This window comes from Carassius carassius, chromosome 26 (assembly GCF_963082965.1).
Source record: "Carassius carassius chromosome 26, fCarCar2.1, whole genome shotgun sequence".
Taxonomy (NCBI): Eukaryota; Metazoa; Chordata; class Actinopteri; order Cypriniformes; family Cyprinidae; genus Carassius; species Carassius carassius.
The window spans coordinates 28,471,041-28,498,730 of NC_081780.1; the positions used below are offsets into that span (position 1 = coordinate 28,471,041).

A 27,690-nucleotide genomic window follows, 5' to 3' on the forward strand; every position below is an offset into this window, starting at 1 on the left:
AAGTCATTTTGGTCCAGTCTATGTCGATTTGATTATAATCTTTCAATTACATTGTTGCATTTTCCAGAAATGCCGAATTTTGTCTAACATTTTGATTCAGAGGAATCAAAACATGAAATTACAGGGAATCTACTGCAACCACACAATATTTATAAAAAAAAAAAAATAATTATGGTGAAGCGTTAAACAGGTGAAATATGCAAATAAAATGCATTTTTAAAAAGGTACTCATGGGGGTGACAAGTCAAATGTAGCCCGCATTCAGCTTTGTAACCTTGATTTCAAACAGCATTTTTTCTTATCATACTCTTTAACAAAGAACTCAAACACTCTTAAATTTGCATGACTTTTTTTTTTTTTTACATGTATCTGTAAGTGTGATCATAGAAAATGTTTTATTACTCTGACCACAATTGAATGTCTTTCAGAATGATAGCACAGATGTCTGTAGAAAAAGCCTCCTTTTCTAAACCTTGTCACTCTGAGGAAAATGGACATTCCTTCCCAGAAAAGTTTTCATGTTGACGTTTCATGCTGCTTTGACTTCTGAAACTGACTGAAAACACTTGTAAGGATTCTCTCCAGTGTTAACTCTCATGTGAATCTTAATTTTGCATGTTTAAACTCTTTCCACAATGATGACATTAAAAACGGTTTCCTCTTGAATGAATGTTATAGTTAATGCTTCCTTTAGATCTCTTCCCACACAGTTTGCAGTTGAAAGGCTTCTCTCCAGTGTGAATTGTCATGTAGATAGTAATGGGGACTATTCTGTGTACAGCCCTTTCCACACTGATTACATATGTAAGATTTCTCTCCAGTGTGAATTATCATGTGAATCTTAAATGCTGCTTTCCGTGTGAAACCCTTCCCACACTGTTCGCAGGTGTAAGGCTTCTTTCCAGTGTGAATTCTCATGTGGGTATTAAGGTGACTATTTTGTTTAAAACTCCTTCCACACTGATTACACATGTAAGGTTTCTCTCCAGTGTGAACTCTCACGTGAGTCGTAAGATCGCGATTCCGTGTAAAACTCTTCCCACACAGTTTACAGGTGTAAGGTCTTTCTCCAGTGTGAATGATCACGTGAGCATTAAGGTGACATTTCTGTGAAAATCTCTTTCCACATATGAATGGGCATATGAAGGGTTTCTTTTCAGTGTGTATTTTCTTGTGGAATTTAAGCATTTCTTCTCGATTGAAATCTTCTCCACACTGTTGGCAGGTTAAAGGTTTCTCTCCAGTATGAATTTTTAAGTGGGAATTAAGGTTTGTAGTTTGTGTTTTTTGAGCTTTTTTTGGCAAGTAAGTCTTTTTACTCTCTGAGCAACTAATCAGTTCTTCAGTTTTGAAATCATGATGTTTCTCATTTTGATCTTTGTCTTTCGTCTCATTGAGTTCTTGACTCTCCTCTTTCAGTGCCATCAGGTCTGAGATGAAATAAAAAAAAAAACACAAGTTAACACCTGTTTAATGGCACAAAGAAACTATGCCCTTCAATCAATTAAAAAATTAGTATTTGATGATAAACAATTTTACATTTAATCTCCAAATTAATGTAAAAAGAACAGAAATTGTGTATTTAAAATATGTGGTTTAATTGCATCTTTTACCAAGTAGCTTACTGTTAATGAAGACCAGTCTTATTGATACAAATACTGATACTGACGTCTCTATTAAAAGCATACTCCTGCTCCTAATTTACCTATAAATTATAGACATCATTGCTGTATACTTAAAAAAACAATGAACTTAAAACAATCTTCACATAAATTGTATATGCATAAACTATTAATTGAATATAAGTTAATCTTTATTAAAAGTCAATCAAAGCTGTGAGGGATTTCTCTTTTTCTTTTGTTCTTTGATTTACATCAGTGTCATGGACTGCAGCGGGTTTCATTTTAAAAGTGGTGCGGTCTCTTTAAAATCTTAAAACAGGTTAGAACAGTGGTTCCCAAACCTGCCCTGAAGGACCCCTAGCCCTGCACATTTTGTATGTCTCTCTTATCCAACACACCCGATTCATCTCATCAGCTCATTAGTAAAGACTGCAAGACATGAATTGGGTGTATCTGATAAGGGAGACATACAACGTCTGCAGGAATAGGGGTCCTCATGGACAGGTTTGAGAACCCCTGGGTTACAACACCAGAGCGGAGAAGAAATCGAGTTGGTAAAAGGTGCCAGGTGCATTAATCTGTGTTCTTTGTATACAGGAGGTAAGCATGAGCACTGGTTCAGAGCAGTATCATTTTGTACTTTATGTCCTTAGAAATGTCAGCTACTCATGTGTGTGTGGTCTGCAACAAATGAAATAAAGGTATATTATACAAACAAATGCTCCTTATCACAATCCACAACATCAGTATGCTCATATTCATAACTTGCGTATTTTTTTTGAAAAAGTAACTCAGATATTCTCTTGTAAATTAAAAAGTAAATGCGTTACTTTATTAGTTGAAAAAAGTAATCTGATTACGTAATTTACGTTACTTGTAATGCGTTACCCCACAACACTGACCAGGACGACTAAATGTGCCCCAGAGACAGATCCCCAATAAAGACCTTGCTTCCTAGAGGGCCACTGGGACAAACCCAGAGGAACCAGATGAGTCCTCTGCACAATATGACTTTTCTGCAGCCTGGAATTGAACTGAGGAAACTGGCCCCCCGAAAATCAAGTCAACGAATACATGTGCAAGTTTGTCTATATGTAGTAGATGTGTTACACACAAAAAAGTGACAATCAGGTCAACACAGAGAAGTATAGAAATTCTACATTGAATTTAAAAAAAACGTCTCAGATTACTTATGTAACCAAGGTTTCGTAAGTAGGAAATGAGACACTGTGTTCTCTAGGGGTCGCTATGGGGAATGGCAGCCAGTGGCTCATCGTGAGCAGTGTCTGAAGCATACATTGAAAAACACAACACGTTGGCCAGCAACAGCCCACTACCGGTGCGACTATAATATAAATAGGATAAGAAGAACAATCATTCACATCTTCATCTGAAGCAGGGATGTCAATTTCTTATAATTTCCATGATTGATCGTTGTTTAAATTAACGATTGATTACTCTATTAATCGTTAACCTTAATGCTGCAAAATGCAGCAGCACACAGTCACCGGCATGACAGGATGTGATTATGATCATTTGATAAAATGAAAAGAGCACGCCATACATTTGAGATAATTTTACTGACCGCTGAACGTGCTTTAAAATGGTTTTAAAGGAAACCTTTAAATGGTTTCCTGGTGCTTGTTGTTGTATTTTAAAATACAACTGCATTGTTTTCAACTGACTGTCACAGTCATGGACTGCCATTCTTCTGTTTCTTTTGAGTTTTTTTTCTTTATTTGGTCATTTTCCTTTTCTTTTTAGGTTAATTGATTACTCCACAACTGTTTCTGCTCTTCTAATTACTTTCCTGGTGTTATTCATGCTGCGTTCAAGTCCTCCTGGGAAGTTCGTACGCATGAGGTGGGAAGTCGTGCTTATGACGGCATGTGCGTTCAAGTCACTTTCATCGGAGCAAGATGTACTCCGCTACTTTCTCTTAATAAAACAAAAATACAGCAATATTTTTAAACTCTTGTTCTACAAAATGAAGAACAAAGAAATGTGCATTAGGTATACTTAGTTTTTTAATGTTTTAAAATGATTTATGAAGCCACTGCCAACTTTATTGTTACAAGTTGCATTGTTATATTATAATGCCATCATATTATGCATCGTCGATTAACTTACTGCACTGTAAATAGAAAAGCCTGACAATATCACAGCTAAATACCTTTAAGTATTGTGTATTCCGCCATGTTAACCACTGACATGCCCCCAACTCAGATTGGGGCTTAAAGAAAATCCCAAGGTCCCCACTGCTATTTACGATATTGTGGTGGCGTTCATGTGCATTCAACTCGTAAATACAATCTATACGACTTGAACGCACCAATAAACCCTTTCTGTTTAGTTCTGGTGGTCGGTCGTTGAAGTAACTTAATGTGAAATATCTTAACATAAAGCAAATCTGAGTTTTTGCATGTGTTTGTTTTCCACCATTATCGTCATTAAAACCTCCCTTTTTGTATTTTCATTTGGCTCCATTCTTCTGAAGATACGACATGTTACACTGACATGGCATTTAAAATAAAATTATCTTAAACTTAACTACGGCACATTTTGTGCAGAGAACAGAATGTGCGTTGTCATCCGTTCTGTGAACTTGTAGCCATGACACAATTCTGTTTTAAATCCGTTATCTTAATTAAGTCATATATATTTAGCTTTTTTTATGAAAACAAACGAGCATATTTATTTTAGGCCTATTGCTATGCTTTTTCTTTAAAGCATCCAATTTTTCATCAATTCATTAAATTCCTCCGTTTTTTTATGAATGAAGAATTCTTTCAATGTATTAATTTGTTCCATCAATTCAGTTAAATCATGGGTTAAGGAACAAAATTAATGGAACATGAACAGTTGCCAGAAATTAATAAGGTGTAGGAACAAATTAATGAATAGAATAATGAAGTAATGAATAGACTATCTGTCCTGTGTCCCGCAGCCCTGCAAAATGCACAATATGAAACAATTATCAGGTGAAATGACTTAGTTACTTCACTTCTATTGCTTTCCATGTTGAAGAACTTTGTGTTCTTTCTATTTTAATATACGTTTAAAGCTATTCGTCTAAAGCTTCCCTACTCAGGAAACCATGGTTACATAAGTAACCTGAGACGTTCCCTTTCAAGGGAACTTCAAACTCCTCTAGGTGTTGCTATGGGGAACAGTATACCCACGCTGCCAAACCTGAGGGGAGTGCAGGCCAGAACCATGCTGAGCACTAATGACCAACTCTACCATTTCCATGGAAGTTGCCCCTGGGATGTTAGACGGCTGTCAGTGACATTATCCCTTACGGTCAAAGGCCTAGTCTACATACCCCAACCTACCTGCCAGACTCCTGGTCCCGGGTAGAGCTCAAGGCTTGGAATCAAGAATAGATTCCATTAAAGGGATACGACCTAGAATCATACTAAGCCTTGGCCTGTCACACAGGGGCTACCGCTTTCTCTCATTTAAGCTTGTTGAAGGGATTGTCTCAACAGATCTTTAGTAGCAACACCCTGTTCAAATAGGTATCCTGAGGATGCATAGGTGGAGTGGTGCCCAAGATGAACGGGGCTTTTACCAGCTCAAGAAAAGGCACGAAACAACCACGCAAAGCCCTTGCCATATAGGTTTTAGAAAAGAACGAAGACTACTAGCGTGCAAACCACAGTGTGGATTTTAGAATACCATTCTAAGGGGCTCTTGTGGCACTCTGAAAGAGCAGCTCATAGAAGGAATGGTGCATCCCAAAACCAGTATGTTCAAGAGTCAACAACTCGATCTAAGGTATAAATGCTGGAGTGGTCATATCAGTAAATTTCTAGCTGAGGGGGCAAACACACAGCTCTCAACTGAGAGGGGAGCTTGACCTACTGCCGCTCTGGGAAAACAGAGAACTCAACTCTTACGTGAGAGGAGAACTCGGAATTCAACAAGGGAATAGTGCGCTCTCAAGCACTGCTAATACTACCACAAGAACAGCCGATGCTTCAAAGTAAAGGAATACTCCATCCCAAAATGAAAATTTTGTCATTAATCACTTACCTCCATGTCTTTCCAAACCCGTAAAAGCTTCTGTATCAGCCCAACAATTCCTTTGTCAACAGTCTCCTCTGTGTCTCTCCATATCATTATATGCTGTTTATTCTCTTCTGTATCAGCTGCGCCACAAGGATGCGCTGTTTTCTTTCAAATGAAAGCTAAATATATGTAGAAACAGCACATCCTTGTGGCGCAGCTGATACAGAAAGAGAATACACAGCATACAATGATTTGGAGAAAGATCATCAGTCATTCGTCACTATTGTGGCTGCAGTGTGATAAGCAATGAAGGCGCGTCTCCATGGGAACCATAGTGATACTACGATCAATAACGGTCGCCTTGAAAAACTTTTAAACTTACGTGAGAAAAAGTTATGTAAGGCTTACATTTAAATGTGTCTTTGTTTTGAGTGTATGGTCAATAAATAAAGGAATTAAAATGATGGGCACAAAACCTGTTTGTCGCACCCCACTCATCATGTCTCAACCCACACAATGAGAAACCTTGAGCTAACTTAACAGCTAACCTAGCAATAGGGGCACCTCCATTTGGTCAGGATTTTTCTTTTTTTTGGCTGCTGTCGACCAACAATGAAAAATCGTTGTCTGGCTCCCTTTCACTGTCATTTTCATCTTTCCGTCAGCTTTCTCCAACCATTCATTCCAGCGATTGCGCAAAATAGTGAACAAACTTGTTAGAGAAAGCGGGCTGGGTAATACCACTGATCTATATTATACTTATATTATAGAGCAGTGGGTAATACCAAGTAGTCGGTGCGGTGGGTGGGGGATACATTACAGATTACTTAAAATATGATACTATCTTTCTTGCTGGCAAATGAAGTTAATAAAGAAAACTAACAAAAGTATTCATTCAGAATATTTCATATTTACTTCATTAAATTTGAATGATGTGATGATATTGGGGGGGTTATATTAGCTGGATCTGATTTTTGAGGGGGTCATAACCCCCGTAAATTACGCACATACATAAGGGAACTCACTGAACACCCCAAACAAGAGGAAAAGGTGCGTTCGACTTTTATTAAAACACACATCTAATGCTATCTGCTGGATGGATAAGTGCGCTCGTTGTTGCATGATTTTATTTTCACCACCTGCAAACTCACAAAGAGCTCATAAAGGCACTTTACATCCTCAGTGCGGAGCGGAATCTTCAGAAAGGCGCTCAGTGCTCTTAAAGGAAATATTACCACTCCGCTCCGCTCACATGCTCAAAATAAAACGCTTTTTTTTCAGTAACAAATGATAATTGTTTCCAGATGTTTGACTTGCCTTACTTTGATTTTGTCCAGTAAACAGCAGCTTTGATTTTCTTCTAAACTTCTTGAGTTGACTCCATTTCTACTACACACCACCATTCCCCCCGAGTCTCCCGCGAAATGTTCTGTCCCCCCGCTCCCGTGAGATTTGCGTTTGGTCCCGTGGGAGACCAAACCCAATGCAGAGATGGGGTGGGAATATGCAGCTCAATTCTATTTAAACTTATATACTTTGAAACAGAACACACCCCAAAAATGTCTTAGTTTTAATAAATGATCTGTGGGGTATTTTGAGCTGAAACTTCAGACATATTTGGAGACACCCAAGACCAATATTATATCTTGTAAAAAGGGGCATAAGGGTTCCTTTTAATAACTGAAAAAATTAACTCCAGATTTTTCTGTATTCTGTAAAGGATATATTTATTAAGGATCAAATGAGTGAATTCAGCTTTGTGAATGAAAACCAACCTGTTTGTGTCTCAGTATCTTCTTGTTTGACTCTGAATGTTTCTTCAATCTTCATGTCTTCACTCTCCTTTTTAATAAACTCCATCTTTGTTTGTTCCTCAGTATCTTCATGATTGAAATTTAATGTATCTTCAATCTTCATGTCTTCACTCTCCTCTTTAATAAACGCCATATTTTTAATAGTGGGTCACAATTTAATTTACCTGCATTTTAAGAGGAGAATGATTAACAAAGAACAAAAATGGTCCCATTTTATATTAAGTGGCCCTAATACCGGTGAACTTACATGGTAACTACATGTGTACGTAGTATGTAACTACAGCGTAAGTACACACTAGTACATAGTACCTACAACTGTAATATTTGTGTACCTACACATATGTAACAACTGATGGAATGGTATGCGTAAGTACAATGTGTAACAGTACATTGGTAACAACACTTTTTCACTTCAGTAAGTACACGTGTAACAGGAATTATGTAACTACGTTTTGTAACAACAATATGTATTTAATCAAGTTGTTCCAATTCCACATGGAATCCAATACTGCAGTTACCAGTTTGGATTACACTGAAACTATATGTAAACCAGGATGATTCCTATATTTATACCATGTATTTATGACTGGCAGGACTGTTGAATTACAGTGTACTAACATGGTAACTCCTCAGCAACGGTAAACAATATAAAGTCTAAAAAGGTCATCCTTACTGTATTATTAAAAACACTGTATTAAGTGTACTTACATGGTAACTCCTCAGGAACTGTCCACTTAATATAAAGTGTAAAACGCTCATAACCTACTATGTAATATGCAAAACCCAAACCTCTGTAAAACACTGTATTTACAGTGTACTTACATGGTAACTCCTAAGGAACTGTCCACTTTATATAAAGTGTAAAACGGTCTTAACCTACTATGTAATATGCAAAACCCAAACCTCTGTGAAACACTGTATTAACAGTGTACTTGCATGGTAACTCCTCAGGAACTTAATATAAAGTGTAACATACTTGATACCAACCACAATTTACTGTATATGTACATTAATGTATGTATATTTACGTTATAATATTAACCCAAACCTCATTTCTAAATACTCAATTTAATGTGGCATTTAAAACGTAGCAAGCATTGCAATCGCAGTTACACTGTGTACACTACACAAGAACAGAATACCGTAATTTGCTGTAAATGCAAATTGGTCACCAGAATGTCACATCAAAAAAAAATTGAAATAAAAGGGAAAAATTAAGCAAATAAACGGTAAATCTTTAGAAGTGCTATGCAGTAATATCCCAGAATCTATCAAAGCATAACTATCACATTCATACAGTATTTCAGAGTTTACTAACCACTATGTAACCTTGTTTTGCAAAGATTCCTAAGATACAAGGCAGAAATGGTTTGCATGGCATAGCCAAATTTACGAATCTGAAAAAAGGTCACATCAAAGTTTTTTAAAAAATCATGCATTTTCAGCTGATATAACTTTAATTAAATCTAAACCTGTATGATTTTCTAATATCATGGATCAACTGTGCCAAAGCACCTTTCCTATTTCTTCTTCCCAGCCAGTAGTGCCACTGGATGAATTTCAAGTGTTCTTTTAATAGTTTTTTTGTTTTGTTACCCCTGTATCTTGATACCTGTGCCTTGATGGCTAGCCAGGCCCGTTCAATATGTTGTGTGTGGCAGCCAGTTTTGGGATCAACAAAATTTTTACTGTGGTTAACAGTTAGGTGTTTGTATCCTTGTGGTTGTAGTGCATTCAGATATGCCCTCCAATTGTCACTGTAAACAGCTGACCCCCTTCTGATGTGTCTTTTGATGATGGGCATCAATGTGGTCCTGGAACGGTCCTTTACCATCTTTAAGACTGGTAGGCGGCGAGCTCCTTTAACCTCCATCATCCCAAACACCCAGCCTTTTTTTCTCTGACAAGTAGTACGACAGCGGCCACGAACTGAAAATGCATAAACACAAGAAACATAACAAATGTTAACAGCAGTTAAACCTGGATTGTGTTTGATAAAACATACACTTGGATTCTGATCTCCCCGTGACCATTTGGGGGTCATTCAAGCCATTCCTCAGCACACATGAATATAGATGGCGATATCACTTCTTTATATCAGAAATAAACTACTGCAGAAAAAGTTAGGTGCCATTATCACAAATGGATAATGGAAATATTAGTGAATGTCGCTTTAACCAACTTTAGTATTTCAACACGGTAAAAAACAAACTTTCTGTATTTCTCATGTCAGATGTACCGTTACCTTTCTCTTGTGAGCGAACTTAGACTCATCTATGGCCACAAACTTCTGTCTTGACTTCCCGTCAACTCTAAGACCAGTTTTTCTTTTCAGTTTACTCAATGCATTAATGCAAACCTGTAAAAAAATATGTGGATATTAGTACAGACAAAATTAATTACAGTTCAATTAGCTGAGCAATGTAGTACTGGAGAGTTATTAAATTTAAGCTACCTAGCAATTTGTTCTGTTCGCAAACCGCTTGCAGTTGAAAGATGATTTTTTTTTTTTAAATACTTAGTTTTGCTGAATGCTGATGATGGGGAGGAATTACAGTTGCAACATCATATAATGTACCTCAAACTGAGTTGTGTATCACTGAGAAATGTTCTGGTTTGGGCTGAATGACTAGCTCTTCCAGTGTTTCATCATTGTACTCGTACTCGGATTGATATGGTCAAATCGAAGTCATTGTTTGTTACTGTGTTTAGTTTACAGTGTAGGAACGCTCAGGACAGAGCGGTAAACCAATCACAAGATACTGCGCTGTCTGGCCAATCAGAGCAGACAGAGTAGCTAGGGGAAATGAGGGATTTATAAAGATTGAATCATTTGACGAGTCGTTTGAGAATCATTGAAAATTTGATGATGTGCAAATGTATATTATGAAGAAATTACTTAGGGTTTTTTTTTTTTTTTTTTTTTTTACCTTTGATACATGTAATGTTGTAAGAGACTCCACAACAGCATTAAGAAACTTTAAAATAGCATAATAGTGGCCTTTTAAACAGTAATACATGTTCTTAAAAAAGTTATTTTAGGTAGTAATAGCTGAGTCTTAGTTGTTTTTTTTAGGTAATACACAAGTTTAAAACAATGGTTTTTATTCCACCTAATATGGAGTAGCCTAGGTGGAATGTCATTGCAAACTTCTATAACACATTAATGTGGAGAGTTGTTGCCTACATTAAATCTTGAATAGTGAGTTATTTTCCTACTTTTGGAGAGGACCTTAGTGAGCATTTGCAAGATGAATTACAAATTCTGTTTGCAAAAACTATGTAACCACATTAACTAGTTATGTTATTGTTACAGGTGAAACTCGAAAAACTAGAATATTAGTTTTAAACATAAAAAGGTTATTTGTTTCAACTTAAAAGGTAAAATTAATATATACTTTTCACATGCAAAGTGAAATATTTTTAGCCATTATTTGTTATAATTTTGATGATTATGGTGAAAACCTTTTCACAATATACTAATTTTGAATTTGGGGCCACAATCATCAAAATTATAACCTGTTCATTTGTTTATTAGGTGCCTGGGTAACACTATATTTTACAGTGTCCTTGTTACATATGTTACTTGTACTTACAATAGGATCAACAGTTAAATGTGCATAATTACATGCAACTAACCAATCAAACCCTAATCCTCCTAACCCTATAGTAAGTGCATGCACTTAATTAATATTACTCAGTACTTATATAATTGTACTGTAACAATGACAGAGTAAAATAAAGTTTTAATCAGTGCCTGGCTACTATACGTTACCTGTATATGTACTCCATCCACTTAACCAAAGGAACTCTCGAGTTATTAAACAGTGATCCATTGCGAATGGAGAGGGTAATTCTGCGATGCGTGTTTCTTCGACATGTCCTAAAAAACAGTGCAAAATTATATTAGTAAATCGAAGAAGCAAGTTCCCTAAAATTATATTAACTATATTATATTAATTATATTAAATATACGTTGACTAGGCTATCCAAATAACGAATTTAACTGGGTGCCTAAAGTTAACTTACTTACCATATATATCCATCTCGTCCACTGTGTGTTGTAATTCGCATTTTCTTTCCACAGCGGTGACAACTTGGTGCATTGCACAGCAAGCCTTTCTTCTGTAGCCATTTGATTATTTGTTTTCTATGTTTTCCACTACTGCATAGGCGTATTAACTTATTTAATTGCCTTGAACACATAGCCATCTAGATAGATTTATTTACTGTCCGATTTTAAATTTTTGGCGCCGCGCTGATAAATGGCTGCCTACGTGAAACGTGACAGTTGTCCCATAACGTAAATTAGTTTTGATTGGCCTGGTGCAATCTGAACCGCCAACTTGATCCCTATCAGAACCATAGACTGATCAGGACTCAGGAGTTTTTCGACAGCTAGCTAAACAGTTAACGGCCTCCCCAAGTTGTATTGCCTCTTACTTAACTAACGTTACATCCACACGACAGACAGTATGCCACGAAAGAAAGGGGTTTCCCTGAAGAGGAACTGCCAACGCAGCGCACCTGATACCATGGACCACTTGGACAAAGGTAACTTAACAAGTCGGCTCTTCTTATGACCTAATGTTAGCTAGAAGTACCACTATGATGATGATTTATTTTACACTTAGTTTGCGGTGTTGAACATTATAACCAATCAAACATGTTTCTGATGAACGCAATGTCCAATCAGAGACATTTTAATTCGTCATCGCGTCATGAGGGTTGCATGCGCTTACCGAATAAATTCTGAATTCTCTCTTATTAGCCTATCATAAACAACAGAAAAAGACAGAAAAGATGCAAGTAGGAAATTCATTTTGCGTAACTCGCATTAGACTGAAGTCATGGACTGCTTCAGTGTTTTTTGATTGCTTGCTAATATATTCCCAGTTTCAATAACCATTTTGTTTTTCATGCTAGTGTTACTACTAGTAACGTTATTATTATATTTCAATGTTTTCTTTATTTCTAATAAAAAAAGCAATACTGAATGTTTTTTATTATTATTATTATGCTATTTATCTTATGCAATGTAAATGTACATGAGCATCATTAAACAGTATAAACATAAATGCCATGTCAGATGCAGCTTATGTTCCACCTTTGCAGTTCCAAAATAGTTTTAGTTGATTGTGGCAGTAACAGTTTGTAGAATTGTGATTCAATAAAGTAATTGGTTAAATTTAAGTATTTGAAAAACGCAGATACACAGGTTTTAATAAGGTAAACTGCCCTCTATACAGTGCTTGTCAAATTTATTACACCTCCAGCACCTGTCAAAATAAAGAGAATGTATTTTCGGAGTCTGTCAAAAAATGGTTTAAAACTAAAAGTATTATTGTAATTTATTATGCAAAAATAATAAATATTTATATTTAAAAAAAATATTTATATCTAAAGCTGCTATATTTAAGCTTTAGAAACACTACTGTGTCCTGGTGTGGATTAACTATTACAGAAACTTAAAAAAAATATTTATGTAATCGCCAACACTGTTAGATTAGGGCAGATATGGTGCAAACCTTACATCACACACACACACACACACACATATACTGTATATACTGTAGATAAAAATTTGATTATCATTGACTATAGTTTTGGAACACTGAGCCATTTTAGGCTAAGCCTTTTCACGTTAAGTGTTGACGAATGTCCAAGTGTTGACGAATGTCCAAGTGTTGACTTTTCTATTGTTGAAGTGGCATCTCCAGAAGCAGGTGAGTTTGCATTTACATAATGGGAAACTAAACAGGGTTTTGTTTGAAAAAAAAAAATTGTAAGCCTAAGTTAATCATAGGCTTACAATGCTTTTTGGAAATGCAGCCCAGGTTGTATGCATTTTGAATTTGAGATCAGCTGCTCTTGCTGAGGTCTTGTCCACTTTTTCTGTCAACAATTAACGCAGCATCCGTTATTTCTGTCATCCTTATTGTTATACGATCACGCTCTTATTCACGCAAATGGTTTTAACCATTCATGCATGACAAGACAAAAAAGAACATCCGGCTTCCGAAAGACTTGCGTGCCAGTATTGCGCTTGAACGAACAATAACACACATTTATGTAAAAATGTTTGTCTTTAATGAGTTAAATAAAATCTAAAGAGTAAAGAGTACAGTAGTAAGAGAATGAGATGCGTGAGATCCTGTCAGCAGATGCAGGTCTTAGTGACAGCAGCTTCTGTTTCTCTCTATCAGTAAAGTTAACCGAAGAACATAGGGAACAGAGAAAATTACTCATTGCTCTTGACTAAAGAACGCTTGTAGCGTAAAAAGGATTCATCTATTTTTAATTTATGCAGTGCAGTGTTTTCATAACCTTATTCAATTCTTGTATATGATAGGAAATGTACAGGTAAATATGACATTTATTATGTTTTTAAGTGAGAATTATTTTAAGTTCACTTAAATTAAAAATGATAGTTTTTGAAGCCTGACAAATGTTTAAAATTTGGACGAAAAGTTTTCATCAAAACATCAGTATAAATTACTAATATCAGTGATACTGGCCTAAATGAAAACTGTGATACTGCTGATTTTCTATCACTTGTTCATAAAAAAAAAATATTTTGTTGATATTACATTGTTTTTAAAGGAGGACATGAGGAGTCTTCCTCCTTGGAGGATATAGGCAAGCTGATGGTCATGGCCAGACAATAAAGGCACTTGAAGAGGAACAAGATTTTCTCCGTCAAACTGTCAAACTGTGTTTTGCTCTCTTGACTGTTTTATTAAATAATTTAGTAATTACTGATAGTGATTTTTTTTTTAAATTCCACATCAATCATGAAATGCTGATTACTTCTCTAAGCATGTTTGACTTTTTGTCTAACTAAATGTGTTATTGTATTCTTAGACAGAGGGGCAAAAAAAAAAAGTTAAGAAAATCTTGGACTCAAGCACTGAATCCAGCACCAGTGGCACTGATGACGAGTCCCAGAGTTCTTGCTCCTCTTCACCCCCAATTTCCACCAGATGCGTAACGGCTGCGTTACGGCTCCGGCACGGCGGCAGAGTCAATAGGTTTCCATTAAAGTCGATGAGTGTATTTCCACTGAATGCGTTACAGCTGCGTTCCGACTCCGGCGATCCGCAGCCCTCCGGAGCAGATACGCAGAGCTTCTATTTTTGCCGGATGCCGGAGCGCTCCGCAGCACTACAGGGCAGAGTACGCAGGACAGGAAGTCGAGTGACAAAACAGAACAGCCAGAAACAAAATAAAAGATCCGTTTAATTTTCAAAATAAAATACACCGCGCTCATATTTCCCTACACTACACATTGAAAACGTCATAATGGGCGGAGACAGGCTTGTTGAAGTTTTAACCCCGTTGACTAGATGGATGAAGAAATGAAAAGAGAAAAAAAAAAAGAGTTCTATCCTATACTCCTTCGGATGGAAAACTGTTCCTGGTTTGGTAGTTTTGTATAGAAACTACATATCGCGCGATCACACCAGAATTCGCGAGATTACATGGGGCATCGTGACGTCAGCTGTCAGTCATGACCGCAGCCGTTCCGCAACAAATACGGACCTGGTGGGTATTGACGGACGACGGAACACGTAGCTGTCACGCAGCGGAGCCGTTCCGCAGCCGTTTCCGCATCTGGTGGAAATTGGGGGTCAGAGTCATCTGATAGCAACATTCCTCGGAAGAGGAAAAGAGGTCATAAAAAGAAGACCAAGAGTGCTACCAGGTCAAATACGAAGAACAGCTCACGTGGTAAGCACATGTTCTGTTTTTGGATCTCATCTTTCTGTTGATGTGTATTTACTCCATATAACACATTGCACATATTGGTTATCAGTCTCCCTGACTACAATTGGTACTGATATTGTCCCTGAAAAAATCAGTTGACCCCTAGTTTTGATGTATTTCCAATATTGCTAGAACATTAACATATTTAGAAAATGTCTGAGAAATGCGAACATGATTTGTATGATAGGAAACTTGTTATAAAAAAATCTTGGTGCTCTTGAACGGCTAGCATTTTTTACATGTTTGTGTGGTGTGTGTTTTCAACTGGAAATTGATCAGTTTGATGCAAGTCTTGTTTTATTCTGGTTTTAATTTTATGTTATTCTTTCTACAGCAACAACCCCAGAAGATGTACTGAAGCGGTACAATAAAGTTCTTCACGCCTTCAAGAAAGAAGGGAGTATCAGTAAGGCATGCACCAAAGTCGGGGTTGACCGAAATACACTGGCATTAACAGCTGTTGTGGCTGAAATACAGCTTGTTGATCCAGAGTTTTTCCGAAGCATCTCAAAGTTCAGAGTCAAGGAGGAGAAACTCTGTGACTTTGCAAAGAGGTGCCTGCAGTCACTGACAGCAGACCTAAGGTCTGACATAGAAAAATCCAAAAAAGAGCGTAAACTGCTGACAATAAAATATAAATTGAGATAGAAAGACAAAACCTCCAATCCTCTTATTTAATTGTTTAGACGTTATTGTTAAAGGGTTAGTTCACCCAAAAATGAAAATTCTGTCAGTAATTACTCACCCTCATGTTGTTCCAACCGCGCAAGACCTTCGGAACACAAATTAAGATATTTTTGATGAAATCTGAGAGCTGATCACTCCTCCATAGGCTGCTAGGTGGCCTAAACTTGCTGGCCCAGAAAAGTTATTAAAGAGATTGTTAATATAGTCCAAGTGACTACAGTGGCTCAATCTCAAGTATATCAAGCGACGAGAATACTTTTTGTGCGCTAAAAAAACAAAAATAACGACTTTATTCCACTATTCATTTCCTTCTCTCTGGGCCTCGTAGTGTTTTTGCGCTGCGCGTCTGTGTTGCACGTCATCACGCATCACACACATGACCTGCGTCGGCCAATAGTGAGCCTACGTGGTGACATGTAACACAAACGCGCTGCGCAAAAACACTACGCGAACCAACTAGAGGTCCAGAGAGAAGGAAATGAATAGTGGAATAAAGTTGTTATTTTTGTTTGTTTTTTTAGCGCACAAAAAGTATTCTCGTCGCTTGATATACTTAAGATTGAGCCACTGTAGTCACTTGGACTATATTAACAATCTCTTTAATAACCTTTCTGGGCCAGCAAGTTTGGGCCACCTAGAAGCCTATGGAGGAGTCAGACAGAGCTCAGATTTCATCAAAAATATCTTAATTTGTGTTCCGAAGATGAACGAAGGTCTTACGCGGTTGGAACTACATGAGGGAGAGTAATTACTGACAGAATTTTCATTTTTGGGTGAACTATCCCTTTAAGGTAAATTTTGTAATTCACGCCTCAGTTACCATTTCAGAACAATAATTAATATCAAGAATTATACAATGCTGTTCTAGTGTTAACCCAGCTGCAAGTACACTGAAGTTTTGCTTCAGAATCTGTTAAACTGTTGAGTTTAATGTGTGTTAATAAACATTGTTTAGCTTTACTACATTTCCCCCCCTCTTTTTTTGCAGTCCTCTATACTTGATTTACCGAGAAGTAATCAAGGTTTAATACTTGGGACATTTTACCCATGCAATTGTTAAATTACTTTCAAGTAAGTGGGAAGTTCCTATGAAATTATCATGTAACAACACTGACGGTACACAACATTGACCCTAACAATTACACTTTATATTAAGTGGACAGTTCCTGAGGAGTTACCATGTAAGTACACTGTAAATACAGTCTTTCACAGAGGTTTGGGTTTTGCATATTACACAGTAGGTTATGACCGTTTTACACTTTATATTAAGTGGACAGTTCCTGAGGAGTTACCATGTAAGTACACTGTAAATACAGTGTTTCACAGAGGTCTGGGTTTTGCATATTACACAGTAGGTTATGACCATTTTACACTTTATATTAAGTGGACAGTTCCTGAGGAGTTACCATGTAAGTACACTTAATACAGTGTTTTTAATAATACAGTAAGGATGACCTTTTTAGACTTTATATTGTTTACCGTTGCTGAGGAGTTACCATGTTAGTACACTGTAATTCAACAGTCCTGCCAGTCATAAATACATGGTATAAATATAGGAATCATCCTGGTTTACATATAGTTTCAGTGTAATCCAAACTGGTAACTGCAGTATTGGATTCCATGTGGAATTGGAACAACTTGAGTAAATACATATTGTTGTTACAAAACGTAGTTACATAATTCCTGTTACACGTGTACTTACTGAAGTGAAAAAGTGTTGTTACCAATGTACTGTTACACATTTGTACTTACGCATACCATTCCATCAGTTGTTACATATGTGTAGGTACACAAATATTACAGTTGTAGGTACTATGTACTAGTGTGTACTTACGCTGTAGTTACATACTACGTACACATGTAGTTACCATGTAAGTTCACCGGTATTAGGGCCACTTAATATAAAGTGGGACCAAAAAAATTAATACAAACTGCATTTATTAAATGCAGAAAGAAATGGATTAAATATCTGGATGTATCTCAATCAGTTAATGAACAAAATAAATTAATAAAGGAAAACACATTTAATGTTTAATTATACATCTGGAATTTCATGAATCTTCATGACTTTTAAGAAAACATTTGCAGTTTGTTTGTAAAAGCTGCCATTACAGTTGTTTGTGTTTGTTGTTGTCGTTTTATTTACACTGTTTTGATCAGCAGGAGTCATAAATGTGTGCTGATCAGAGTAATTCAAAACAGTGAATCATTTTACAAGGCAGTTGATTCAACTGACTCAGTTTCAAAAAGCTCCGTTTCTCCATCACTACTTTCCAGTGACTGATTCACTAGTGATTCGCTATATAATGATCAAATTGAGACGCATCGTTTCTGTTCCGCAAAAAAATATTATTATTATTCATTTCTTTTCATTAATGTCACTAAATAAAGCATTACAATGTTACACTGGTTGTTAATTCCGTTTACATAACAACAACTAATAATAATAATAATTAAGTATTAGTTTTATATTTAATTCACTTCACGAGTTTAGTTGTTTGGAAACGCTTTAAACTTTTAAAATCGCTCACCTTTCTTCAGCCGAATCAAACGCGGGAGCGCGTCGCAGCGTTATGACGTCACATTGGAAAACCAAAATAAAAGTCTTTTCGTTGAAATCATTTTATTTTACATTACAAAAAAAATCTAACACGGTACAGGTTTAATGGCAATGATGCATTTCAGCGCTAGCAAAAAGATTTAACTATTTACTATATTAACTGAAACTGACTTCTCTTATTTCATCGCAGTTCCTCCCCAGAACATAAAGGCATTAACAAATCAAATTTCAGCTTTATATTTAATAATTAAATCTACGGATTAAAACAGACTCTCTAAATAGTAATCTTTGATTAAAATGTTTAAATAATTAATATTTCTCTAGGTAATATTTGAAATAAATGATAGTTGATTATATAAGTCACAATACAAATAACTATGAATAAGACACACACTGAAAATGGACGAATGGAAAGGGTTATATGGTTAGTCTTTGATCAAACTGATTTCAGTGTTACATTTTCAGTTCTTTTAACAAACAAATATGACAATATATTCAGTTGTTACTCCTCATATACTGTTATTAAGAGTGAACAGTTCAGTTAATAAATACCAGATGCAAAAAAAACCTGGTTATTAAAAACAAGTCCACCGAGGAACAAACAAACAACAGCAACAAATTATTTACCATCTTATATTGCTGTTAGGTGTGTGATTCTTGTGCATGAAATGTTTATTGCTTATGGTATTATATATATATATATATATATATATATATATATATATCAAAATGGTTAAACTAAATAATGATATATATATATATTTTTTTTTTTTTATTTATTTATTTTTTTAAGTGAGTACATTGATTTAACTGGACAGTCCTAAAATATGTACAGTTAAACACTAAATTACATGTTTGCAAAATCATTTTTGAATCAACAAATTAAGTTGTGTGTGGATTTTGATACAGAACTTGCAGCTACAATGCAAATAACAACAGAAAAATGTCACCCCTTACATTAAATGTTTATTTACAAGTACAAAAATTATTAAAAAAAAATTTGGAAAGTTGTTATGCTTTGTGTAAGCAAAGTCGGTAAGTTCACTCTGTGGGTGAAAATGACCAGAACAAAGCGTGAGGGTTAAATAAACTAACAGCAGCCTCTTGGGTTTTGAACGGCATGAGAACGAGTGAATAATAACTCAAAATGAGGAGGTGGATTTTATAGACTGGGACTCTGAATTGGAGGATGAACTGCCCTCTCTTCAATGTCTCCGCTGGTCCCGTTCAGCCATCCTTCGTCCTTGGTTTCCTCATGCAGCCCTGAGGGGGCTTCCAATTTTCCAGTTCCTGTCCCCTAGTTAAGCCCAGGATGGGCTCCAGCCCCAGAGTTCCCTCCAGTGTCGGCTCCAGGCCCAGAGCTTTCTCCAGTGTCGGCTCCAGCCCGCTCCTAGAATGTGTTCTTCTGCGGCCATTCCTCCAAAATACCCACCCGCTCCTGCCTCCTCCACCGCTGTTGTCTGGCAGCCCCTCTGTTCGCCCTCAGCCCACCATCATTACGGTGCGAGCTACACGGGACTGCCATCCTCCAGCACTGCCGTGGTCGGTGTTTCCCTCACCTACAGCCTCCGAGGCCTGGACTTTGCCTTGGCCCATTGACCCGTCGGCTCCACCATGGCTCCTACCTCCCTCCTCTCCACCGTTGCCCGGCAGTCCACAAGCTCTGTCTGGCTGCCTCGTCCTTCTGGCTCTGCCTTGGTCTGTCGTCAACCATCCTGCGCCTCGGGACTCCAATCCTCTGGCTTCGCCTCCTACCCTCTGGCCCCATCAGGCTCCTTCATCCCCTCGGCTCCACCTCAGGCCTCTCTCACTCTGGCTCCACTGCGGCCTCCTGGATCCACATCTCCATGTCTCCTTTGGATCCTACCCATCGCCCTGGCTCTTCGGCTCTCTGTCTCCGCATTGGGCTCCTCCTTCACCTGCTCCACCGCCGCTGGTCGGCCCCTTGGAGTCAACGGCCATTCCTCCTCCATGGCTCCTCCCACCGTCAGGTCCACCTTAGGCTGTTATGGCTAACAGCCATTTGAGTGTGTTGGGATGGACCTCATTGTTAAACTGACAATGACAGAATATTGCTATCGGTACTGTAATTGATGTGACAAAGTGGCCACAGGCCTTTCCTTTAAAATCTTAATCTGCCAGAAATAGAGATATCGAGATATACTAAGCAAAAAAGCTCCTGTATGAGTTTTTGTCTCATATTTACATCACATGATAAGCGATATCACACGAGCAGCAAGAATTAATATCACACGAGTGCTGTTTGTCCAGAATAGCACAAGTGAAAATGTGATTTTACACAATGGTTCAGTAAATAAGTTAATTTTGTGTTGTATTTTAAACACAATATTGTCTGTTTTTGCTGTTTTGCCAATACAATATTACTTCTAAAGCCAAGGTATTTAGCCCCGTTTACACTTGGGTGAGTTTTTGTTTCAAAACGCAATACTTTACACATCGTTTACACTACTCCAGCATTTTTCACATTCGATAACGGAGACTTTTGAAAATGCTGCTTACCCCATTTTAGTCTGAAAACTCCGGGGTTACGTTTCAGTGTAAACTGACTAAAACGAACACTTTCGAAAATGAAGGCATGGCTGTCCACGTGATCTCTGCATATCCTTGAGGAGGATCATCAGTAATCATGCTCATTTTTGAACCTGCCAGTGACTAGCAAATGACTTCTTGTTTACACTTTTTTCGTGCATGCCCAGTGTGCATGAATGGTCACGTGACATGCGTTTTCGTTTATGTAGTTTAGACAGAGATCGTTTCTGAAACATAGCTCGTTTTAATTCTAAAACACTGTTTTAAAATGAAAATGCACTAGTGTAAACAGGGCCTTAGTCTCTGAATAAATCCACGTTTGGAACGAATCGGGTGAATCAATGACTAAAAGGCTGATTCATAAAATGAGCCATTTACTGAGTTCCTGAATGAATCAGCCATTTGAACGAATCAAATGAAAGATTCATAAAGACAATTACTTTTAGTTTCTTATTTAGATATTATTTTCATTAAAATGGAGGGAAAATAGGAGGGAAAACACTTTGAAGGATTAGTTCACCCATAATTTAAAAAAAAACTTTATAGCATCATTTACTGAAACCTGAATAACTTGCTTTCGTTTGTGGAACATAGAAGGAGTTTTGGTTACCAATGACTTCCAATGCATGAACGGGAGAAAAGACAAGAGATGTTTCTCAAATTACCTATGGGTTTGCTGGAACCACAAGCAGTTCTTTCTTGGAAAGGTTGTGTTGAAGGTGATGGTCCTTCATCCAGCAAGAAATGTCTGTTAGACAAGCTGAGATGCGAGCAACTACCGTCAGGTCATCAGGATGAAATGAGAGGTAGAATTGAGTGTCATCAGCATAGCAGTGGTATGAAAAGCCATGTTTCTGAATGACAGAACCCAATGATGCCATGTAGACAGAGAAGAGAGTTGGTCCGAGAACTGAGCCCTGAGGCACTTCACTCGCATTTACTGGAAAAATTATTTACAAGCACAGTGTGTGAATGATGGGCTGTTCTCAATGCACAGAACAACAGTGTGATAAAGCAAAGCATACCACTGACTTCACATGGAAAGGAAGCAAGAGGAAGTGGGTCGTTACTGCGCAAAGTCAACATAGAACAATGATGCACTTAACTTTAGGCAAATGTGAGCGACGATATGCAACCAATGAGCCAATCACTGAAATAGTGATACAGGTATAACGTTAGGGGAGACGGGAGTCCCTCTATGCACCCTTCCTCGACACACAGGGACGCCAGCGTGCATGCACGGGGAAGAGACCATTCTCTCAAGTAGAGGCGCACTGCATTTAACAGTGGCGATGATGAGGCTCCATTCCCTTCAGGTGTGCCTCATCATCCCTGTCATGATGCCGCCACCCACAAGTGCTACCTTTTTCAAACCAGGCTCCATAAGGTCAGAGTGGGCGGGGCATGGATTCCTCAGCAGCTTCCTCTCGCATCACACTGGAACAAGGACAGAGATTACTGGTTTTAGTCAGTAAACTGCCTCAACCTACCACAGGGTAATTGACAATAGAATAAATGGTAACTTACCCCCCTTTTATGGCTGGGAGGCCATCCCAGTCCAGGTTTCCAAGAACTTGTGCGAGCGAGATGAGATGATGTCATCAGGTGTTGCCCAACTGTGCTGTCTAGGCTACATTTAATCATCATTTACATTTAATCATTTAGCAGATGCTTTTATCCAAAGCGACTTACAAATGAGAACAATAGAAGCAGTCAGGTCAAAAAGAGAACAACAACAGTATACAAGTGCCATGACAAGTCTCAGGTAGTCTAGTATAGAATGCATAGGCAGGTTTTTTTTTTTTTTTTTAATAGAATGAAAAGACAAGTAAAGGAAAAGTGCTAGTGTTAGTTGGTTAAGTGCAGGCGAAAAAGATGGGTCTTTAGATGTTTCTTGAAAATGACGAATTGAGATTGGGAGGTCATTCCACCAGCTGGGCACAGTCCAGGAAAAGGTCCATGAGAGTGATTTTGAACTTCTTTGGGATGGTACCACAAGGCGTCGTTCACTTGCAGAGCGCAAACTTCTGGAGGGCACATAAGATTTAACCAATGAGTTTAGGTAAGTTGGTGCCGTGCCAGTGGTCATCTTGTAGGCAAGGATTAGTACCTTGAATTTGATGCGAGCAGCTACTGGCTCTGCCTTGTCCTCATTCTCCACCACAACAGACACTGTGGGTGTGGCATCAGGCCTCGGGGAGGGTTTTATTAACAGATAATTACAAAAAAAGGGAATAAAAGTGTCCAAAGAGAAAAGTGTTCAAAATAAACAGGGTATCTGTTGTCAGGTGGAAGTGTTCAAGAATGAAGGGTCCAGGAAAAGTGCAGAGTCTGGCATCTCACATCTCTGGGAGTCCCCTACACACCCTTCCTGGAGCTACAAGGACACCAGCATGCATGCATGGGGAAGAGACTCGACGACAGGCGCGCTCAGCATTTAACAGTGGCGGTGATGAGGCTTCATTCCCTGCATTTAACAGTGGCGGTGATGAGGCTTCATTCCCTGCATTTAACAGTGGCTGTGATGAGGCTTCATTCCCTTCTGGTGTGCCTCCTCACGTTGGCTTGCCTGGATGATTTTTGCACCCCTCTTCTCTCATGCACCCACTCTTGTCGGGAGCCTGGCGAAGGGTGGTGATTAAGGGACGGGGTGATGATGATAATTTAGGGGTGTAGGCAGCCGACTTGCCACAGACACTTAATACTTTTCAATACCCTATGGAAGTGAAAGTCATGACATTTGCCAAGTATGGTTACCCATACTCGGAATTGGTGCCCTGCATTTAACCCATCCAAGTGTACACACACAGCAGTAAGAAGCTGGAAACCCATATTATAGGTGCATAATATACAACCTGATTTACTTGTTGACATTTTAAATCTCCAGTCCATAGTCCGCTATACCTCCTTTTTAATGGTTGCCTGCATACAATAAATTACAGTTCTGAACCCTATTCCATATGGAACAATCATCTACATCTAATGCACATCCTATACCAGGGCCTACACTGTCAAATATATCATTAATCATAAAATTAAAGGACTAATTACACTGTGGTAATTATAACTGTGGTATACCATTTTCTGCATCAGCTGAACTCAAAAGATCTAAGTCTTTTTCTATGTACACAAAGGTCTATTTCTCTCAAATATTGCTCACAAATCTGTCTAAATCTGTGTTAGTGAGCACTTCTCCTTTGCAGAGAAATCACAGGTGTGGCACATCAAGATGCTGATTAGACAGCATGATTATTGCACAGGTGTGCCTTAGGCAGGCCACAATAAAATGCCACTGTAAAATGTGCAGTTATGACTGTATTAGGGGAAACCAGTCTGTATCTGGTGTAACCACCATTTGCCTTACGCAGTGCAACAAATCTCTTTTGCATAGAGTTGATCAGGTTTTTGATTGTGGCCTATGTTGGTCCACTCCTCTTCAATGGCAGTGTGAAGTTGCTGGATATTGGTAGGAACTAGAACACGCTGTCGTACACACCAATCCAGAGCATTCCAAACATGCTCAATTGATGACATGTCTGGTGAGTATGCTGGCCATGCAAGAACTGGGATGTTTTCAGTTTCCAGGAATTGTGTGGAGATCCTTGCAACATGGGGCCATGCATTATCATGTTGCAACATGAGGTGATGGTCGTGGATGAATGACACAATGGACCTCAGGATCTCGTCACGGTATCTGAGCATTCAAAATGCCATCAATAAAATGAATCAGTGTTCATTGTCCATAATATACACCTACCCATACCGTAACCCCACCACCACCATGGGGCATCAGCAAACCGCTCACCCACACAATGCCATACACGCTGTCTGCCATCTGCCCTGTACAGTGAATACTGGGATTCATCCATGAAGAGAACACCTCTCCAAAGTGCCAGACACCATCGAATGTGAGCATTTGCCCACTCAAGTCGGTTACAATGACAAACTGCAGGCAAGATCCCGATGAGGATGATGAGCATGCAGAAGAGCTTCCCTGAGACGGTTTCTGACAGTTTGAGCAGAAATTCTTTGGTAATGCAAACCGATTACTGCAGCAGCTGTCCGGGTGGCTGTTCTCAGATGATCTTGGAGGTGAAGATGCTGGATGTGGAGGTCCTGGGCTGGTGTGGTTACATGCGGTACATGGTTGTGAGGCCAGTTGGATATACTTCCAAATTCTCTAAAACGCCTTTGGAGAAGACTTATGGTAGAGAAATGAACATTCAATTCATGGGCAACAGCTCTATTAGACATTTCTGCAGTCAGCATGCCAATTACATGCTCCCTCAAAACTTGCGACATCTGTGCCATTGTGCCGTGTGATAAAACTGCACATTTTAGAGTGGGCTTTTATTGTGACCAGCCTAAGGCACATCTGTCCAATAATCATGCTGTCTAATCAGCATCTTATTATGCCACACATGTGAGGTGGAAGGATTATCTTATCTTATTGTGAACAATACTTGAGGGAAATAGGCCTTTTGAATAGAAACAGTCTTAGATCTTTGAGTTCAGCTCATGAAAAATGGAGGGGAAAAACAAAAGTTGCATTTATAATTTTGTTAAGTGTAACATTATACCTGGGAATAAGACAAACAAGTGATCCCTAAACATTTCTCATAAAAAAATCAAGGTAATACTGTAACACTGTTAAAATATCCACATCACTAAGATGTTTTAATAAATGTAATTTTGTCACCACTTTTACATTGTTAATGAAAGGAAAATGTGCAGCACATTTTTACATATTAATCAAGTTTACATGAGGGATTAAGATGTTTTCATTTTCCTGATAGTAAATAAACCACTTCTAGAAGTAATCAAAAAGTTCTTTCATTTGATTTCTTTTGTAGTGTAAACATCCATGTTGTAAAATGTATTGAAATACATCCACAAAAGACCACCCTTTCTCCACCTATCGATAAACTCTGGCAGCTTATGTTGCAAGTTCGGTTTAAAGATGTAAAATGTACCAAGCACAATGTTCTTTGACAATCCTCACTTCTAACATGCATTCACAGCATTTGGTGCAGCATCAGATTAAAGCTGCAACTCTTATCTTTTTTCATTTTCTCATTTAACATTTATACGTAAATGTCTATATGCCTTGTTTCTGCAAGTCTTTCCACAGTGATGACACATGACTTCTGTCTGATGTTATTACACAATACCCAAAACGTTTCTTTCTTTCCACAATTCCACACCAATGACATAAAAACGGCTCTCATATGTGAAAACTCATGTGGGACTTTAGGGCTGGTTTATGTCTGAAACTCTTTCCACAGTGACCACATTTAAATGGCTTCTCTCCAGTGTGAACCCTTATGTGCCTGTTAAGGGTATCCTTTCGGTTGAAACTTCTTCCACATTGTTGGCAGGTGAAAGGCCTCTCTCCAGTGTGAGTTCTTATGTGGTCTTCCAAATGTCGTTTATAATTGAAACCTTTTCCGCACTGAGGGCATGTGTAGGGTTGCTCTCCAGAGTGAATTCTCATGTGGCCTTCAAAATGTCGTTTTTGACGGAAACTCCTTCCACACTGAGAGCATGTGTAGGGTTTTCCACCATGAATTTTCATATGGACTTTAAGGTTATCATGTTGATCAAAACACTTTCCACATTGAGAACAGATGTAAGGCTTCTCTCCAGTGTGAATTCTCATGTGTCTGTTGAAGCTTTCTTTCTGAGTGAAACTCGTTCCACACTGTTGACAGGTGAAAAGACTCCCTCCAGTGTGAACTGCCATGTGGCAATAAAGGTTTCCTTTCCGGTTGAAACCTTTTCCACACTCTTTGCATTTGTAAGGCCTCTCTCCAGTGTGAACACTCATGTGGACTCCAAGGTTTCCAAGTTGAGAGAAATTCTTTCCACAATGTTGGCATGTGTATGGCTTCTCTCTATTGTGAATTCTAACGTGTCTTTTAAGAGTTACTTCTCGATTGAAATGCTTTCCACACTGCTGGCAGACATAAGGCTTTTCTCCTGTGTGAATTCTCATGTGTCTTTCAACACCTTGTTTTTCTCTAAAACACTTTCCACAATGTTGGCAGGTGAAATAACTACTACTTCCTGTCTTTTCAATCTGTGAACTAAAAGATTTTTCTCCATTTATAAAATCACGTTGATTCTTATATTGAACTTTATCTTCCATTTCATTGAGTTCTTGACTCTCCTCTTTCAACACCATCAGGTCTAAGGGGAGAAAAAGACAAATTAAAATTAATTCCAATTCAATGGCAAGAAGCAACAGATGTCAAAATATTCAGATATGTAAAGTGTCAAAACCAGCATAAAACTAGATCTTATACCCACTACGCCACTAAGAAGAGGCGTAACTTGTAATCCGAGAATCAGTTCCCAATGTTGCTAACTCTCTCTCACTTTCAGACAGGTCTTAAAAACTATGAAGCTGGCAATTAAACCTTCTGCTTAAAGAATTAGTTAACTTCCAAAAGAAAAAAAATCCTGATTGCATTTTTGCTGTTAACATTGGTTTGTCGTTCCGCCTAAATCACATACGTGATTACGTAATCCATAAAGATGAGCTAGCGCAATATGAGCATTTTTGGTAAATAAGTATACAAGTTTGTATTTATTTACTTTAGAAAATTATAGATCTTTTGCTAGATAAAATCTTTATTCCTTAGCTGGGATTTTGTAGAACCCTTTGAAGCTGCAT

General features: G+C 38.0%; 3 protein-coding genes and 1 pseudogene across 3 annotated transcripts in view; 1 reads left to right on the forward strand and 3 right to left on the reverse strand.

Annotated features, from left to right (window-relative positions):
* Nucleotides 1-27,690, reverse strand: part of LOC132106068 (gastrula zinc finger protein XlCGF8.2DB-like) — a 133,439-nt gene that overhangs the window by 100,148 nt on the left and 5,601 nt on the right. The gene's annotated exons all lie outside the window — the stretch shown is intronic.
* Nucleotides 635-18,460, reverse strand: LOC132106118 (gastrula zinc finger protein XlCGF7.1-like). The gene is made up of 3 exons (XM_059511757.1): nt 18,436-18,460; nt 7,412-7,614; nt 635-1,430 (listed from the first exon to the last, which is right to left on the reverse strand). Exons 2-3 carry the CDS (start codon nt 7,581-7,583, stop codon nt 691-693), a joined length of 912 nt encoding a protein of 303 aa, XP_059367740.1. The 5' UTR covers nt 7,584-7,614; nt 18,436-18,460; the 3' UTR covers nt 635-690.
* On the forward strand, nt 11,926-15,865 carry LOC132105365 (coiled-coil domain-containing protein 106-like; annotated as a pseudogene).
* On the reverse strand, nt 25,956-27,199 carry LOC132106108 (gastrula zinc finger protein XlCGF8.2DB-like). Its single transcript, XM_059511745.1, has one exon. It carries the CDS (start codon nt 27,196-27,198, stop codon nt 26,239-26,241), a length of 960 nt encoding a protein of 319 aa, XP_059367728.1. The 5' UTR covers nt 27,199; the 3' UTR covers nt 25,956-26,238.